General features: G+C 47.4%; 1 protein-coding gene across 2 annotated transcripts in view; it reads left to right on the forward strand.

Moving 5' to 3' along the window:
• Window positions 1–1393: 1393 nt before the first annotated feature.
• NKAIN4 (sodium/potassium transporting ATPase interacting 4) overlaps window positions 1394–18754 on the forward strand; it is a 50035-nt gene continuing 32674 nt past the window's right edge. The window contains exon 1 of one of the 2 annotated variants that reach the window (XM_071759677.1): window positions 1394–1898. In XM_071759677.1, coding sequence (XP_071615778.1) covers window positions 1845–1898 — 54 coding nt within the window. In that variant the 5' untranslated portion in view covers window positions 1394–1844. The remainder of the gene's footprint in view (window positions 1899–18754) is intronic. The other variant, XM_071759676.1, reaches the window with a different exon arrangement.

Consider the following 18754-nt stretch of genomic DNA (forward strand, 5'->3'; position numbering starts at 1 on the left):
ATTAATTGATGTCCTGGTTATGCTCACTGCACAGGTCAGATAATCAATACCTTTGAAACCAATAGAATTTTGATCAATTTAGAGCCTGCCTCCTAACCTTAGGTATTTGGTTTGCCTGTTTGTTTGCTCTGTTCCTCCCTGTGACTGGTTTAATAACAACAGTCGTTAATAAAAGGGTTTTAACATTCTTTAAATGTTCTTTAAATGTGTAACATAACTTTTAAGACTTTTAAGGCTAATCCTGGTTCCTTGAGGTGCAGTCAGGCAACGATTTACTTGAGTAAAATGATAAAGCCTCCATCATTTCAGCTGCCATCTCATTCTCCCACCACTCCAGTAAAGAGTGGGGCATCCTGATTTAAAAGGGAAGTGGAACTGGTCTCTCCAAGTCACACCTTGCTCTGGAGGCAGGAGCAAAACCCTGACTTCTGTGGAAGAAGGAACAGCCCAAGAGTAAGAGAGGAATTTGTCACGCAGCCACAGGAGATTGCAGAGAGACCTCGGCAGCAGATGAGTCTCTCCCAAAGCTTCTTATCCTGGTGTGTTGAGCTTAGCCACGAGTCTGTCTGGATCACAGCTCCTGGGGCTGCCCAGAAATTTGTGGAGCAGGGAGGGCTGGAGTGTTCCCTGTCTCCTGGACACTGCTCCTCCTTCTGGGGAGGAGGCAACGTGAAGGACTTGGGCATGAAAAAGGAGGTGGTGGTGTTCTCCTGGATTTGCTCTGCTATTCACGGTTGAAGTAGGCTGGCTTGCATCCCTAGGGATTCAGGGAATGGTGAGTTCATCACGGTGCTCATGGAGAAGCTCTTGGAAGAAGAGAGATGTTCCCCTCCATCCCTTTGCTCCTGGTCAGCTGTGGTTCATACACGAGCCTGGGTATGGGCTTTAAAATACCACAAATGTGCATTTTAAAGAATTTCTTGTCTTAGCCCCCTTTCCGAGTTTGTCATCCACGTGGACAAATCTTATGGGAAGAACCTGTGTATTTTAGGTAAATTCTGGGCTTTGTGAGTCTTCGGGTGAGCCTGCCAGCAGCACCTGCGGGGGGAGGAAGGTGCTTGGAATGTATGGAAGGGGGAGAAGAGCTCCTGATCCCTTTCTCCCCGGATGCCCTACAGGTTCCTATACCCACAGCTCGCCTGCTCAGGGCATCCCCGTGCCCCGACAATCCTCCCTTTTGTCCCGGTAGAGTCAGAACTGCCTGAAAAAAAAAAACCCAAACCAAAAAAAAAAACAAAAAAAAAAAACCCAACCCAAACAAACAACATCCCATCAAGGGAAAAAAAAACCCAAAACCAAAACCAAACGAGGGGAAAAGGAGCTGCCCAGGGCTGCGCTGCCTGGCTCAGCCTCCTGGGGGAGGGCTCATCCCGAGGGTCAGAGCATCCCCCCGCGTTCGGGAGGGCTCCGGGGGGGCTCGTCCCGGCAGCAGCAGCGATCCCCGGCCCCGCCAGCCCCGGCAGCTCCCGGGACGGCAGCCTCCGGCGGGGCATTGCCCTTTTAAGCTGTTGGCCCTATTTGCCTCCTCCCCGGCTCCCGGGGGGGCTCCGGCAGCCTCCCTCCTCCCTCCTTCCCTCCCTCCCTCCCCGCCCGCTTCGCTCCCGGCGGCGGCAGCTGCGGGGCCGGGGTGCGGAGAGACCCAGGGCGGCTGCGGGGCCGGACCGAGCCGGGCTCCTCCTGCGCTTTCTCCTGCTTCTGACCCTGCCTCTGACCCTGCCCCTTCTGTCCCTGCTCCTTGTTCCTTCTGCCACTTTTCCTGCCTTCACCCCTTTCTCCCTTCTCCCCCTGCTCCTGCCCCTTCTCCTGCCCTTTCTCCTTTTCCTGCCTCTGTTCCCCCTGGGACCATGGGATGCTGCACCGGGCGCTGCACCCTGATTTTCCTCTGCACTTTGCAGCTGGTAAGTGGAGGCTCTCCGGGAGATGGGGAACGGTGAGGGGGGACGGTGGAGAACGGGGGGTTCGGTGCCTTGGGACGGGGACAAAAGCCACACGCTGCGACTCGGTGGCCGCTGCCCCGGGGCTGGGAAAGGCTCTGGACCTTCCGGAACTTCGTCTTGGAGGAGGAAGGTTGGAGGGATGTCAGGGTGTGCTCCGGGGAGGCTTTGCTGCGAGAGGGAATTTAGTGATGCCTAAAACTCGGAGAAAGATTGAAAAAAAAAAAACAAAAAACCAAACAAAACAGACAAACAAAAAATTCCAGAAAAAGTTTCAATTCATAAGTTTGTGCCTAAAATATACAACTGAAAAAAAAATAATCAGTCAGTGAAAGGAATCCCGGGGGGCTTGGTGGTGATGTTTTAAACCAAACCAAACCAAACCAAACCGAACCAAACCAAACTTCCTCCGTGCCAAAACCCACCGGTACCTTCAGCCTCTTGGATGTCCAGCTGCAAAAAAAGAGCTGGATCCCAGCCTGCTCGCCTGCACGGGAGGGGTTTGTGCTGGCTGGGAAGGAGTCATTCCGAACCTCCTCGGGATGAAGTGCTTCGATTGAACGTGCTTAGAAATAGACATCTGTTTATTTAGGAATAAACTTCGCGGTGTGAGGAAAGTGCTGTCCCCCGCTGGGGACAGGTTCCTCGTCCTCCTGACATCTGCAGACATGGGAACAGGATAAACAAAGGTCTGGTTGTTCCCCGAGTGTCTGTGCATCCAGCTTGGATCTGGAGGGTCCCCTTCTTGTCAATAGCTAATAGGCTCCAGGGCTCCTCCAGCCTTAAAAAGGAAATGACAGCATCTAGGTATTTCATTTAATTTAATTTACTTCTTCCACATTTGCTTTATTTTGGAGCATTAGCAGCGGGCAGGAAAGGGCAGGCTTCCTGCTAAGTTCTCTTGAATAGTCAGCTAGTGCCAAGGGGTGAGTCGAGTTAAAACTCTTTGTTTTGGAGTTGCTTACTGTGACAGCCGAATATTTTCTGTGCAGGGAGGGCCAGCGGGCACTTGGCTGAAGGTGGGAGAGAAAAAAAAAAATAAAAAAAATGGGAGCCTGCTCGTTTTTATATGGAAAGCCATCAGCCTAAAATTGGAGGAAGGGAAGAGGGTGGGAATGCAGCCCTGTTAGCTCTGGCTAGCACCATCGGGAGATGTGGATGGCAGATTTGACTCATAGCTAAACAAAATAGAGAATAGAAGTGGTGGGGTTTTCTGGCACAAAGCATCTCACCAGGCATATTTATGAGTGAGCTGAATGGCTGGGGAGTGTATGTAGTCTGCTGGATTATCTCTTTTGATTTTTCACCCATGATCACAGAAGAAAGAAGCTGTACTGGAAATTGGCACCTCAACACTTGCTGTCTCTTAAAGCCATCACTATGTCATCCTGCTTTAAAGCAGGCATGGAGGGGGAAAAAAAAGTAAGAAAGGGAAAAAGCCATGAGCTGCTGGTGCTGTTCTGATTTCTGACAAGCGTGGGAGTTCTCTCGTATCCAAGATACAGGGACAAAGAACCCCCAGCATTTTATTTTCCTCAAGACCCTCCTCCTTGAAGAAAAGAATCAGTTTGGCTCATTCTTAAGCAAGTTTGGATGCCTTGGCCATAGCAATTTCCCATGGCACTTGCTGAGTGAATTGGTAGAGCTGGAAAAATGTGAACTATGGTGAGGGAATTCCTGGAGCTGCACTCTGGTGGGGGTGAGGTCAGGAGATCCTGGCTAGTTCCCAGCAAGTGCTTGGGTGAGGGTGAGACCCAGCCTGGGGCTTTTGTATTTTATTTTTCATATTTTCAAGCAAACTTTGGCTGCAAATTGTCACATGGCTTCCACATCCATATGGCCAAGTGACCTGCAGGACTTGCTGCTGTTTAGTGTGGGTTCTGCTAAGACAAAACACTGATCAGGCCAAGATCATCAATAAATTATAATGACATCAACTTCCTTTGTTCCTCTCATGTCTCTGCTCTGCTTCATTTGATACTTTGAACCCTTCACAGTCTTCCCTCTATGTTGCCAAGCTCCAGTATGAAAATCCCAGGGGTGAAATCCTGGCTCTTCTCTGGCCTCTGGAGGTTTTGCCTCTGATTTATACGGGGAGAGGATTTCTGTGCTGGGATTTCCCACTTTTTTTGCAGCACACCTCTGTGTTTCTTTACGTGCTCCTCTGTCTGGTCCTCAAGGCTTCACTGTTTGGGGTTTTTTTTTTATAAATGAACAGAAACATGAAATGTTGCCCCTGAAAAAAAAAAAAAAAAAAAAAAAATGAGGATTTTGGGTTGCCATGCTATGTAGAGTTTGTTTTATTATTAGGTGTAAGTAGCTGACTAGGTGGGGAAGTGTTTGCATGCTGCTGTCTAAACGTTTCCCTGGAAAAAAAAGGGGCAGAAACCAAACGTGTTCATCAATGCAGTGTGAGCTCCCAAAGAAAAAGTTTCTGATCCATTCAGAGAGCAGAACAGGGTGTGAGCTCAAGGAGCTGCTACACAAGGTGAATCCCAACAAGATGCTGAGTGCTGGGGGTGCAGATAGAGGAGCAGAGCCCTGTGTCTGAGGAAAATCAGGGCTGGGTCCCCAGGGATTTGCTAATCAAGGGGGGAGGGAAGGCAGGAGTTTGAATAAATAATTTGCCAGGCTCCAATTTTAGGTGATTCTTTCTCTGAAATGTCCACGTTAGGCTCTTGCTTTGCTGATGGGTGCTGCTGTGGGAAGGTTCTGGCTCTTCCTCCCCCCTGATCCTGATTTGTGTTGCTGCCTCTAATCCCTCTCTTCTTCCTGAGCCCCTTCTGTCTTCAGCAGAAGTTTGGGTGAACGTTGGCCCAGGTCAGCCTCAGCCATGACATAAAGGACTGGGAGCAAGGGGATGGGGTGTTTGTAGCACATAATTTGTGTCCCCCAAGGGTGTTGTCTCCTCTGAGTTCTTGCTTTACCCAATTTTTTTTTTTTTTGCCATGGAACGTTGGCCCAGGTCAGCCTCAGCCACGACATAAAGGACTGGGAGCAAGGGGATGGGGTGTTTGTAGCCCAGAATTTGTGTGTCCCAAGGGTGTTGTCTCCTCTGAGTTCTTGCTTTACCCAATTTTTTTTTTTTTGCCATGGAGATGCTGATATTACCTGTAGCCCTTGCTCATCCCCCTCGGCCAGCTGCCTGGGGGCAGCTGCGTGTTAAGAAACATGAGTAAAACTTCAATGAGGCAGAGGCCTCTTCAGGAATGAAATCAGGACTCTGTAAGAGAGCTTCTGCAGAGGGTTAAGAAATGTCCCTTGTAGAAATGAGGGTTGCAAAAGGTTTGTCACGGTCAGGATTTCTGAACCCGAGTGGAATGACAGAGGCTGGCGTGCCCAGCAGGACTGTGGACTGGGTGGGTCATGATGAGAAACCCTAAAGAAGGGCTTGGTCTCAGGCAGAGAAATATCAAAAAAAATCATAGATTTGCTTCTTTCCTCTCTGCCAGGGGGAGATTGCACCCAAATAGTGTATTTTCTGGAGCAGTAAGTGACTCTGCACTGAAGGCACTACGTGAATTTATTTCCAGCGAGCATGGAAAAATTCCCTCCCTCCTCATGCCCTGTCCCAATAAATCAAACAACTGTAGTTTCTTTACATTCTGTCCATGGGTTGAGAGCTCAGATGCCAAGCAAAGCCTGGAGACAATTTTACAGATACATTATAAATCCCTCTAGAATAAGAGCTTCTAATGGAAAAAGTGACTAATACTTCAAATGAGCACAGAACACGGCGCCCTGGGAAGGGGCTGCATATTGAGACTAACCAAAAGTAACTAAAACCCTTTATTTATTTTTTTTTCCTCATGCTCTCTTTCTCCCTCACTCCCTTCTCAGTGATGCCTCTTTAATCTCTTACAGAAGAGGATGACCAATTCTGGAAACTATTTGAGACCAGTACAGATCCTTCCGTACCTACTCTCTTATAACTAAAATGTCAGCTTGGTTGAGGTATGAAGTGATGAAGTGGGGTGAGGGCAGAAGGGGAGAGAGGCAGACAGGCAGGTGGGATTACAGCAAGTCAGGAAGGACAGAATTTGGGGAAAAAAAAGAAGAATGAATTTAAAAAGAAGGATTTGATCAGATCAGCCCATGTGGGCTGAAGGGGAGGGCTGGGGAGCATCTTCTGACCCAACGTAAAGAGCGAGCAGGATTGCAGCATCTGCACTTTGGGGGTTGGAGAGGTGCTTTTCTTGGCTTTTTCCTCTCCTTCCCAGAGATATTTTGAAGTGGAGGCTGGGTGGGGAGAGCAAGACCCCTCTTTCCCCTCCTCTGGAGCTGGGACAGCTTGATGCATCTCTTGAGGAAGGTCTGAGATGCTCCTGCTGTGGTAGGGCTGAGCACAAAGCATTTGAGAGAAGAGCAGGTGCAAGGGGAAGCTCAGTGTCCCTTTCCTCATCACACTGCTCAGGACCCCTCCAAAATTACCTCATGCTCTCCCAGGCTCTCTATCTCCTCCATGGCTTGTTGCTTAAATTATAATCCCTCCAGGGAAGGGTATGTATATGCCCTTCTTTCATGTATGTGCACAGCACCCAGCACCACGATGGCCTGAACCTTTCCTAGAGCCCTTGAACAATACTCCAGGCAAAATAATAACAGAAGTCTGAAGACTACGTTTGACAGATGCTGTCTTCTCTGTGTCTGTTCCAGACAAAGGAAAATTAAAGCTGTGCCAATAATAGAGCTCGTCAGCATTTTCCGCTGAAGCTGAATTTCAGTAGAAACCTGGGGATTTGACTAAATGAATATTTTCATGAGAAGTATCTGCTTTCCATAGACAATTTTGATTTTTTTTTCCCCCCCCCCCCAACTTTTGGCCAGAATATTTTGGCGAAAAATCAAAAATGTGCTGGCAAATGTTTGCTGTGCTGGAAAACATTTTTAAATTTGGAGTTGCGGAGCTTTTCTTCCAAATAGTCGAATTTTTACATGAAGAGATTTTGTTTTTTTTTTTTAATTTTTTTTTTCCCTTCCTGAGCAGCTGGAGTCAGCACTGCTGTAGCTCAGCCCAAGAGCAGCAGAAGGGAAGAGGAGCTTGGGGTCTGATTTTCAGACGTGCCCCATTGCAGGCTCTGCCTTGCCCAGCATCCCACACCCGCCTTTCCCATCAGGAACTGCACATGACTCACAGTGACCACATCTCTTCGAGTCCTCTGACCAAACCCACCCAGGCCAGAAATGAAATTTGGCAAAAAACCAAGCCAAAAAGCAGCTGAGGGCAGGGTGATGTTGAGGTCAACTCTTCGAAGAGGAGCGGGGCTCTACTTTGGCTGATGCAGTTTAGTTGCCTGACCGCTCTCTGATTTCTCCCTGCTCCTTTGCCTTCCTCTTTTCTCTCTCTCCAAGCACCAGGACCATGCAAAAAAAAAAGAAAAGGAGCCATTCCCTTCCCTGATGGGGAACCTCTCCCCCTGGCTGGTGTGGGGCTAAGGGGGCTGACGTTGCTCCATTGTGTGCTAAGAATCTACGGAAATCGGGATCGTTTTGGCTGGGGTGCAAAATGGAGCCCTTCCAAGAATCTGCTCCAGGCACCCTCAAGTAGGAACTTTTGGAGCACAAACTGGATAACAAAGGCCAAATTGTGATTGCTTTTCCTCCAGGAAAACCCTGGAATAGCCCATCACTTTTCAAGCACTTAAGAAAATGCAGATGATCTAGTGAGCAGTAAGTGCCTCAGCTGCAGCATTCCCTTTTTCCATTAACAAAACATTGGGTTTGAGGTCAGTAGAACTGAACCTTTGTTATTTAAAAAAAAAACAACAACCCCAAAGAGGTAATCTATGATTTAATATTCTTATGTTTGTGGGGTTCCCTTTGTCCCCACTCCTCCTGGGCTGCAGTAGATGGGATGAAGAGCTAACTGCAAAGGTTGGGAGTCTGTGGTTAAGTTTGGTAGAAAGAGAGTTTTCAACTAAGTGGAAACTTTTGCCTCAGAAGTAGCACATTCTTCTTCCATTCTGTGGCTCCAGAACAGTAGGGAGGAAAAAAGGGACATTTCTGGGCAAAAAAATATGAAAATACTCTGGCATTTAGCAACGTTTGCTGAAAATGATGGGGAGGGGTTCGTTGTGCCAAAACCCAAATATTTTTAACTTTTCAGAAGTGTTTTCTAGCTTCTGTAAAAAAGTTGAAAATTCTTATTAGAGATAAATTTGGTGTTGTTTCTTTTCTTTGGACTTGTGCACCCTGAAAGTTCTCATCTTCCAAATCTCTCTGATATCACCACGTGTCCCCTAAACACAGCTCGTGTTGGGGTTCAAGGGCAGAAATCCCCAAGGAGGAAGCACAGGCTTGGGTGTGACAGCAGGGTGGAGCCTTGTTGACTTGAGTCATCTGTTCTTAGACCTGTTTTGGGTGGTTTTATTGGGATTTGGTTGTAGAGGGAAACTCAGTAAGTAAACACCTTGCAGAATTGCCAGTCTGAGATGTTTTGTAATCATTCCAGTTAGAATATTAACTTCAAGTTCATGAGATTTCAGAATAAGAATAAATGGCTTCTACTTGGGTGTTTATTGAGCTCTGACAAGGGCCAGAATCTTGTTTCATCTTCTTCTTGTGGGGTTTTCAAAAGCGAGGATTAATAGTAGTAAAAAGTAGGGAATCAGTAGTAAAGTAAAGTAATAAAGTAAAGTAGTAATAAAGTAATAAAGTAATAAGAAGTAAAGTAAAAGAAGTAATAAAGTAATAAAGTAAAGTAGTAAAGTAAAGTAATAATAGGAAGGTAGGTAGTAATTGTAGGGATGATACCAACTGAAATGATGGAAATATCTGGCAGAAATCTTTGAGTCTGGCTTCCAGCAAACGTGCTGCTGCTCACCTGTGTGTCGGAATTGTTTCTTGTGCTGAACACAGAAAACCTGATGGTGATGTTGCTTTGGATTCTCCCTGCCTTAGCTGAGCCCTGGGCTCACATCCGAAAGTCCTGGTGAAGGGAAGAACAGTTTTGGTTTGTACCTTCTGAGGTTTCAGAGACTGGAGAGGAGCAGAGAGTGCTGGGGCAAGCTGGGGAGCTTCTGTCCTCGTTAACATCAGCTGTCATCCAAGGGATGCTGCTTGGTCTCACTTCCACAAGAACTTAATTGCCATTTTCCTGGTGTCTGTGGCTTGTTCTCAGCACAGCTGCTTCTGTGTCAGGACGTTAGACACAAACATGGTGTTTAGCAGGGAAGTGCACGCCCCAGATTTTCTCCCCAAAAGTTGAGGATTCATGGAAATCGGGAGAGCAGCTTTTCCCACCCCTTCCCCCCTTCATCCTGGATGCAGTTTGGGTGAATCTAGGTTTAGTAATTGAGATGTCAGATTCCCTGACACCTCTCAGCTGAAAGGATGGTGGTGTGGAAGCGGTGACCTCCACTGCCATCTGCCATGGCTTAATGAAAATATACTGTGGGAATCAAGGCACCAGCTTGTCTTCATCACCTGCTTGGAGAAGGCAGACGTCAGGACTTGCTGTGCCAGCTTCCTTTGCCACCATTCTGTGACCAGCCAGCCCTGCAGGCAGCATCCCACCTGCTCCCCAAGCTCTCTCAGCCCAGCAGAATATCTGCTTTCTTTCCTCTTTTTTTTTTTTTTTCTCTTTTTTTTCTCCATTTTTTTTCGTCCAATGCTCCAAACTCCTGAAAACCAGGACAATTGTCATATTTTTTTCCTACACTGATGGAGCAAGCACACAGATGTCCAGCCAGACCATGGCTTTCAGAGAGGTGGGAGCATGAATTGCCACCCTGATGGAGTGATGGGGTGGGAGGGCAGAGGATGAAGGGGGATCCAGCCCTTTCTCCACTTTGGGGTAGCTTCTCAGCATTCAGGCTTCCTCCCTGCTACACAGCCCTCAGAGGAGCCAAGAAGGCAGCTGATATTGGGATACACTTCTCAGGACCCCAGTCCACTTAATAAAAATATTTTTCCTGATGCTTAGATGAGAACAGAGTCACAGTGAACATACAAAGCCTGGGGAGATGCCTCCTGTGATCCATCTCTGGGGACCAGGGACCTGTGGTGACCCTAAAAAGAGCCTTGGACCCATTAAACCATCTGGTGCTGAATTATATTTCCCAAATGCTGTTCTCTGGAGATAGTTCATCTGTAAGCAGTGTTTCATCTGAAAGGGAAGGTGAGAGAGAGGACACTAAAGAAGGGGGTGGAGGATTTTACTGCCCACATAGAACTTATCAAATACTGAGTTCAACCTTGCATGGAGGGCTCTGGGTGCTGTGTTCATCCATCACAGATAAACACCCTCACCACAATTAACACTTTGTCACTGTCTATCCTCAGCTTTACCTGAAAACTCCATCCAGAGCAACCAGGGCTCAGTCTCAGTGCCAGGCTGGTTAACCTACCCACAGATAAAGAGGGATCTAAATCCTGCTCTGACTTGATTTCTTTCCTATTTGGGAGGTTTGGGAGCTATTCTACAGTAAAGCATTGCCCTGCAGATTAGAAATGGCTTATTTCTCTTGGGTGTATATTGGGTTGTACTGTAAAGTCTACAAGAAAACTTTTCCCTTACATGAAGCTCAGCACCCTTTTTGTGGAGGGTATGTGGCTTTGCTTAAAGTTACTGCTATGATCCAAATATTCAGGAATGCCTAACTCTGTGCTCTGAAGATTGGGAGCATCCTTTCCTCCTGGCCCCTTGATGCCACATTAAGGAGGAAATCATCCCACTTGGGGCTTTGCACCACATCCAAATGCTCCAAGGACCTGGATGTAGACCCCAGCACTTAAAGAAATTTTTCCACTTCCCAGAGAAGGAATTATTGAGTGGAGCTGACAGGAGAAAAAACTCCTCCTGAGCCAAAGACCCTCAGGAAGACAAACCAGAGCTGACTGCCTTTGCCTTTCATTTAGAAGCTTTGAAATCAGCAGAGTCCATAAGTATTTGTCTGCCACCCAGAAATAAGGTCTGTGTCCATAGGCTGATTAATCTTGTGGAGAATGACTGAGATCTGAGTCCTAAGCCTTGAGCAGACTATTGCATCCCCTCAGAACCCAAAAGACTTTTGAGGTCCTGGGCCAAACACAGTTCCAGTGCAGTGCAGAAGATTTTTTCCTGCAGCTCTCACCTGGAGGACAGGGAAGAGGAGACTCAGAGCTCTGGCCAGATTTGTGCATTCAGACAGCTTGCATGACCAGCTGAATTACTGCCTCCTTAGTCCATTTAAATCCTGTTCCCAAGTTCCTGTGGCTCCTGGTGATCCATTAGCAGGAGATGTCCCCGTGCCAGGGGAGAAGGGGCTCTGACAGCCAACTCCATTGCTCCAAGGTGCTGCTTGTGATACCAAGGTGGGGAAGGCTGCACACCTGCTCGTGTTGTATATGGACAGAATTAGAGGAGAAATCTGATTATCCTAATTACTCAGAAATGCTAAATATGTGCAGAATACTTTGGCTAATTAGCCAGGGAGCTTGCTGGCTGTTGAGCAGGGAGGGGAGTGACTGTGGGGAGAAGTCTGCTCCGTGCCCTTTGCTTTCCGAGCATGTAGAGCAAAAGTGAGCACCAAGGGCTTGGGGATAGGATTGTCAGCCTTAAAACAAATGACAAAGCTGAGAAAGGACAGTTCTTTTTCAAACGTCTGCCACTTGTTAGGTTTCTGGGTCTTTGAGTTTCCCATCTCATTATTCAGAGAGGAGACGTTCAAGGGAAGGATGAGGCTGAGCAAACAGCTGATGAGAGCCCCTGCTCCACAACTTCATGGAGGGATCTGCTCTGAACACTCTTTATCCTTATCCTTATCCTCCTGCTGACACAGGCAGGCTCTCAAATGTTCTCAGAAGCCTGAGGAGTCTGTGATGGTTGATTCTAGGAATGGTGCTGCTTTGTTTGCCTTTCATAGGCTCATTTGCAAGGCAGTTGTGGATGTTAAAGGAGATCTGGCCCAAAATCTCACCTGTTTTTCCCAAAGAGGCAGAGCTGCTGGGCAGGGTGGAGGGCAGGTCATGCTGAGTACATCTCAAGGTACTAATCCTGAGGTGTCTAGATCCAGAGAACCAGGCTGGTTCCTCCACCTTCATGCTAGACATAGACTCACCAATAAAACCATAACAGGAGGGTGCAGGATCCACCCCAGTGGGAGGCACACACCTTGATGTGTTCTGGGGACTAACAGACTACACAAAGCTCTTCCCAAGCCCAAGCCCAGATCTTCTGGATGTAACCAGTGCCCCAAATACAGCTTCATCCATTGCTCCTTGTAGCTGTGCCTCCTCATGGCTCTAAATCATAGAATCATAGAATCATAGAATTGGCTGGGTTGGAAGGGACCTCAGAGCTCATCAAGTCCAACCCTTGATCCACTCCCCCCGTGGTTCCCAGCCCATGGCACTGAGTGCCACATCCAGGCTCTTTTGAAATATCTCCAGGGATGGAGAATCCACCCCTTCCCTGGGCAGCCCATTCCAGTGTCTGATCACCCTCTCCCTAAAGAAATTCTTTCTAAAGTCCAACCTAAACCTCCCCTGGCACAACTTGAGACCTCTTGTGTCCTCTTGTCTTGCTGAGAGTTGCCTGGGAAAAGAGCCCAACCCCCCCTGGCTCCAACCTCCTTTCAGGGAGTTGGAGAGAGTGATGAGGTCTCCCCTGAGCCTCCTCTTCTCCAGCCTCAACACCCCCAGCTCCCTCAGCCCTTCCTCACAGGACTTGTGCTGGATCCCTTCACAACCTCCTTGCTCTTCTCTGGACCTGCTCCAGCACCTCAAGCTCCTTCCTGAGCTGAGGGGCCCAGAACTGGACACAGGACTCAAGCTGTGCCCTCCCCAGGGCTGAGCACAGGGGCAGAATCCCTTCCCTGGACCTGCTGGCCACGCTGTTCCTGAGCCAGCCCAAGATGCCAGGAGGCCAGGATCCTATATGGTTTTTATTCCTGACCTAACCAGAGCTTTTCTGGAAAGGTCAAGTTTCCTGCTCTTCAGGCAGTGGCCAGCACTCAGTGTGCTCAGGATCAGTCCTGCTGTTAGTTTTAAACAACATCACTTGGGAAGTCAGCTAGGAGAAGCTACAGAAATGTTCAAGCTTCCAGGGCTGCCACTGCAACTGCTTGGAGCTGAGTTGTGTGACAGCATGGGAGGATAGATGGGGTGATATAAAAACTCTGCCATGGCTTCAGACAACAAAGACTGTGTCTCCCTGCTGATGAATAATGCCTCTTTGTTTTATTCCTTAGAAGACAGGGCTGTTACAAGTGCTGAGAACTATTCCAGTGCTAAATATATGGGTGTGTAATAAAGGCTCTGCAATCTATGAACTGGGACTGAATGGATACTGGAGTGAATCATTGAAAGTAGGATGAATTTCTGAAGCAGCTCAGAGTGACAGGAGGTGGAGGGATAGTAAACTCTTAGCCAAAGGATGCTTTCCTTGCATGAGATGTAACCCAGGCTTTGACACTGCCAAGTTTTTCCCTGGTGGTGGCTCCTGTGGCCACGTGAAGGTCCCCACCCCCAGTTTTGGATAGTAACCTAAAAATTTCAGATGGAGCTGCAGTTTTTGGTGGTGAGACATTGTACAAATTTTCTAGCAGACATCCTGGCAGCTTAAATGAGAATGCAGCAGGAAATCCCTTGTTTAGCTGTAACCTGGGCTGAGAGCTCTGTGGGGTTTTGTTGGACCCCACCAGAAGCAGTGATAGTCTGGAGCTTGCTGCCCTGGGGGGGAGGAAAATGCTGCTTCTTATTGCTCTCACTGTTCTGGAGCTCACCTCAAAGCCTTGCCAGATTAAACTTCCTTGAAATTACTTAATAGAGCAGCAAGGGTTTGAATTTCCATGATGGGGATTCACACTTTCCTATTTTAGCTAATCCTTGCAGTCAGCTTCCAAGCAAGCAGATCAAAAGACATGGAAAAAAAAAAAAAAAAAGTTGGGAAGTCTGGAGCAGGGACAAGGTAAAGATGCCATAGTTCCAGGGATGAGGAATTGTCCCACACCTCAAAGGGAACAGGGAGGCTGTGGATGTCTGGATGAAGTTTTAGTGACACAAGCTGGGACAGGGCAGGTCTTTGTCCCCTTTTGTGGTTGGAGGTGACAAAAGAGTTCAGGAGTGCCCCACATTTGAGCTGCTGCCCCAGGGCTTGGGGCTGAGTCCCCGAGTTTGGGGCAAAGCCACCAAACAGCCCCAGGAAGACCCAACCTCTACAGATGTGCTGCAAGTGAACTTTGTTCTCCAGAGCTGCCAAAGTGGCATCTATTGACTGCTTCTATTTTAAAAGGGAAAGAGGGGGAGGGAGGGGAAGGGGAAAAAGAGAGGGAAAAGAGAAAATCAGCTCTGCTGTTGAATAAACCATGAGCCATTGAGGAGCTGCAGGGGAAGGGCAGGGGCAGAGCAGAAATGAAGGGGACACAAACGTCATGTGAAAAATGAAGCTCAGGAGGAGCCTGGCCATTGTGTGACACTCTTGGAAACTTAATTGGGGAGTCGGTTGGTGGGAGGCCAGAAAGATGTGTACAATAAAGCAGAGACACTCGACTGGACTGAAAATGCAAACAAATTGGGTAGGACAACAGAAGAGATAAATTATGCTCATAAAATAAACAATGGCTGAGTGACACCGGATAAACAGTTCCATATAATAACACCACTGTTTGTCTCAGCCATCCTAATTGGAAGGCTGGGCAGCATCCGATGGAAACTCTGGGATGCAGATTCTCCCTTTCTAATGAGGAAGATTTGCCCTCCCCTCTAAAAGCCTCCCCCCCAGTCCCATTTAGCAGCAAACTGAAAGGCCTGGTTTCATTCCACTTTCCCACAGCAAACTCATCCTGGCAGGAACTGCATTAAGGAGGACAAGGAGAAGATCATAATAAATTGAGGACTTGCTCTTATTTCACCTTGTGACAAATCTATCCAGTGGGTGACTCAGGGAGGGTGATAAGAGCAGGGACTGGGCTGAGGCTTTCCTTTTGACGCTTGGTCATGTGGAAAATAATCCCATTCTAGCCCTCATTCAAAAGGGCTTTCCTTTAAAAATAATGCTTTTTAAAAGGCACTGAATCTTTATTGATACTGTTGGAAAGCCAGCAGCTCCCTTCCATCAACCATCATGGCTCTCATTTTAGCAGCTGCTTGGAGTGATGAGCAAAACCAAAGGGGATGCTGCACAAAAAGTGACAGGGCCAGTGCCATCAATACAAGTGGGAGAACTCATTAAACCTTAGTTGTTGGTTGTTGTGGGTTTGTTTTTTTTTTTTTCCCTATGATACTGCATGGCTAATAAATGCCTGATGAGAATCCTTTGTTTCGTGGAAGTCCTCTCAAGTCCAGAAGGAAAACACAGAGGTGCAGGGGATGGTGAGCATGAGAAAAAGGTGGGCTTGGGGACTTCTACCATGCTCACTCTCACACTTTGAACCTGAAACTCCCCATCCTGCAGCATTTCTGGCCAGCACTCAGTCCAGTGTGTAGCAGAGATGTGCACTGACCCATTGATGCCAACCCAGATGTTTCCCAAGCAATGAGAGGCTCAACTTCAGCCTCAAATCTGTGTCTAAACTTTTTGCCATCTCCATCCTTAGGTATTTAATCATTTCATCCATGTGAGTAGTTCACATGTCTCTGTTTTCCTGCTTTTATTGCCTTAAGGAAAAAAGAGGTGGATCTCTGTTTCCCAACCTGTAAAAAGCTCAGGAGGTTTCAGCCAAGGAGGGGACACAGGGGGTTGGCACTCCCCTCACCTCCCACATGGCTGCAGCTCCTGAGATCTGGGTGGCAGCTCAGAAGTCATCTTGGGTAGCAGAAAATTGGTTTTGCCTCCTAAAGTGGATGAAAAACCTAAATATCCCACTCGGGATATTCCATACCTTGAGGGAAGCAAGGGGAAGCAAGACTTGTTACCTGTAATTCCTGAGGTAATGAATCAAATATTTAAATATGACTGATTTTCTTCCAGTGAAGCAATCAGAAGATGGAAGTCAATAGTGATTGGTTCATTTTCCAGGCACTTTGTGGCAGGGAAGTTGTTTGTAGGGATTGTGGTTATTAGAAAATTCCTGCAATACCCTAAAAGCCTCTGACAGTCCCTGTTTGTAACAAAATAGTTGTTTTCCTGCTTGTTCCTGTTTAAAGCCCTCCCTGTCAAGAGCATTTTACTGGAACCAGAAGCTAAATGGTTTTCATGTCCCAAACACTCTTTTCTTCCCAGTTCTTTTTCATTTCATGCTTTGCTGACAGGCCTGGAAGTTCACCAGTACATTCGTTGGGGGAGAGCTCATCAGTTTTTCTTCACTGATATTTATTTTTCAGGGGAAAAAAATGGCTGCATGGTTTTTCAACTATCATTTTTGGAGAGATAATTTTTCTTTTGTCCTTTTTTTTTCTTTTTTTTAAACTGAAATACGCACTTTTTTCTTCTCTTCTTTTTTCTTTTTTTTTTTTTTTTTAAGATTTTTTTTTTTTTGGCAAAGTACCAACATCAGAAAGTTCCTGGTGATGATTAAAACTCAGCTGTCCCAGTCCAGGTCATTTTATACTGAGGATATCATGCATGAAATGCAAGCAAATCACTCAGCCTCTTTGCAGCCAAACTCCTAAGATACCTCCAGCTTCTCATCTGCCTGAAAACTTTCTGCATCTTGCCACGATGTCTGGAGGGGAAAATCTCCTGGGGGGGTTTGATATATAAACCAAATCACTTCTGCAGGGTTGGCTCATCTGCTCTGTCTGTGACTCCCCAGCTGTTTCTGTCCTCTGGCTGGGGAGGGAGAGCTGAGATTCACAGCTGAGATCAGCAGCTCTGGGGGGCTGGATTGGGAATCTTTGGCTGGAAAATGTTGGGATTTGGTCCGAGCATCCCTAGGGCTGAATTTGGGGGGATGCTTCCCTCTTTGTTTTGAGAATGTGAGCAGGATGGGATAGGTGGGGGAGTTGGATTGGTGCTGCAGGGAGGTTCCCAACCTAAAATTCCACCTCTTTTTTAGCCCTGGGCAGGTGGGCACCCACTAAAAACACAGTTGCAAAGATGATTTGTTTTCTGCTGATGCAGGTATGAAGTATTAAAGCAGCTTTTTACAAATTCTGCCTAAGTCTCCAGCTATCCTCTGTGTAAAATGAGGGTATTATTTGTTAATTCCACTCGAGAGATGGGAAAAGAGTTAAAAGCAGTGCTGGAGGTGGAAGCAGCAGGAATGGAATCAAACCCAGGAGACTGATCTGTGTTTGGGGTCCCAGCAGTTTGTGTCAGTGCATCCATTCCCAGATGCCTCCAAGTTCTTCCTATGGGACCTTCTCTCCTGCTCCCAGATTTTTTACAGATCCTTCCCAGGAGTGCAGTGGGACCTGTGCTGTGACTCCAGGCAGCAGATGCTCCAAGGGATTCTTGAGGGATTCTTTCCTCCTCCAGGAGCTGCTGCTTGAGGCTTGGGGCAGAAAGCATCACATGTACCAGCTGGAAACATGTTCCCAATGGAAAGGGAAAGCTGTAAAACCATGGGAAATGCATCCCTTTGGCTTCAGAGTTGTCTCTCCCTGACTCCTCCAGATTCACAAGGAAGTATTAGGAAGCAGAAGTGCTAAATGCTCTTCCCTGGGTCCTGGTGGGGGGGATAAAGTCTTCATTGCCACTTTGCAGGTTTTTTTCTCATTTGCCACAAGAAGCAAGGCTCCTTTTGCACACTCATATCACCAGTGGAAATTTCTGGGTGGCTCTGCTTCCCTCCCTCCTGCTTGCAGGAGGAGGCCAAAGGGGTTTTCCTTTTAGGATCAAAGTTGCAGCAAGACCCTGGCGGATCCCAGTTTGCTAGATTATTAATAATAACAAAATGCTTTTCTTTCTCCCTTATTTCTCACCCCCTCCCTTCCTGTGCTTCCCTTTTAATGAATTCTCTTCTCTGGCTGCAGCCCCAGCCCTGACACCAGCCTGATTTGTAATGGAAATAAGCAGCCCAGCCCAAAGGCGACCTGCAGGAGCACTGCAGGGCTCTAATTAGAATTTTCATTAAACTCCTTCTGTTTACGAATATCCAAGCAATCTGGCATTGCAGCAGGAGCAAGAGGAAATTAAAGCCACATCACCACTTAGCTCCAGTGGCAGGGAGCAAGGACCCAGCTGTCTGAGCTGAAACTGGAACAGGGTTCCTACGGGCAAAGTTGGTTTTTTGGGTTTTTTTTTTTTTTTTTTTTTTTTTTGGCATCCTTCCTCTCTCAAGCTTTTACCCCGCTTGCAGAGCTTGCGTGTTGGTTTTGGGGTTTTTTTGTTGGTTTTTTTTTTTTTTTTTTTTTTCTTCAAGAGGATCTGGCTGGTGCAAGTGTTCTACCCGTGATCTATTGGTGACCTAATTACAGGGATCAGCTGCTGGAGCTGCTCCCAGGGCAGGAAGGAGCTGGGGAGAGCAGGTGGGAAGTGCAGAGCAGAGAGAAAGGAACCATCCAGCAAAGGGCAGAGGGGAGCTGGATCTTGCAAAGCCCTGGGGAGTTTCTATAAAATCCCAGTGACCCAGGGACAGTCTGACCACAGGTGCTGGGGAGCAACCTGCTGGGTTGTGGGGTGCTCTGGGACACAGAGTGGATGGGGCTTTGCTGCCCATGCTCCTTGCACACCAAGGAATTCTCATCCTTGTCTTCCCCTGGAAGATAAAACCAGCTCCAGGTGATCTTGCAGGTGTTTTGCCTTCAGAGAAGCTTTTTTGTAACTCGGGCCACAGCTCATCCCTTGGTGAGGAAAAAGGGATGAGGTGCCAGGCAGGAATTAAACTTGGCAAGAGGCACCAAACGTGGATGCTTTGCTTCCTAAAGCTACAGGCAGGGGATGTTCTCAGTGCCATGTGGAATCAGCAAGTTATTTCTTGGGCTGGGGGTGGACACAAGCTTAAGCTTGGCTTTTG

The sequence above is a fragment of the Heliangelus exortis genome, chromosome 16 (genome assembly GCF_036169615.1).
Source record: "Heliangelus exortis chromosome 16, bHelExo1.hap1, whole genome shotgun sequence".
Classification (NCBI taxonomy): Eukaryota; Metazoa; Chordata; class Aves; order Apodiformes; family Trochilidae; genus Heliangelus; species Heliangelus exortis.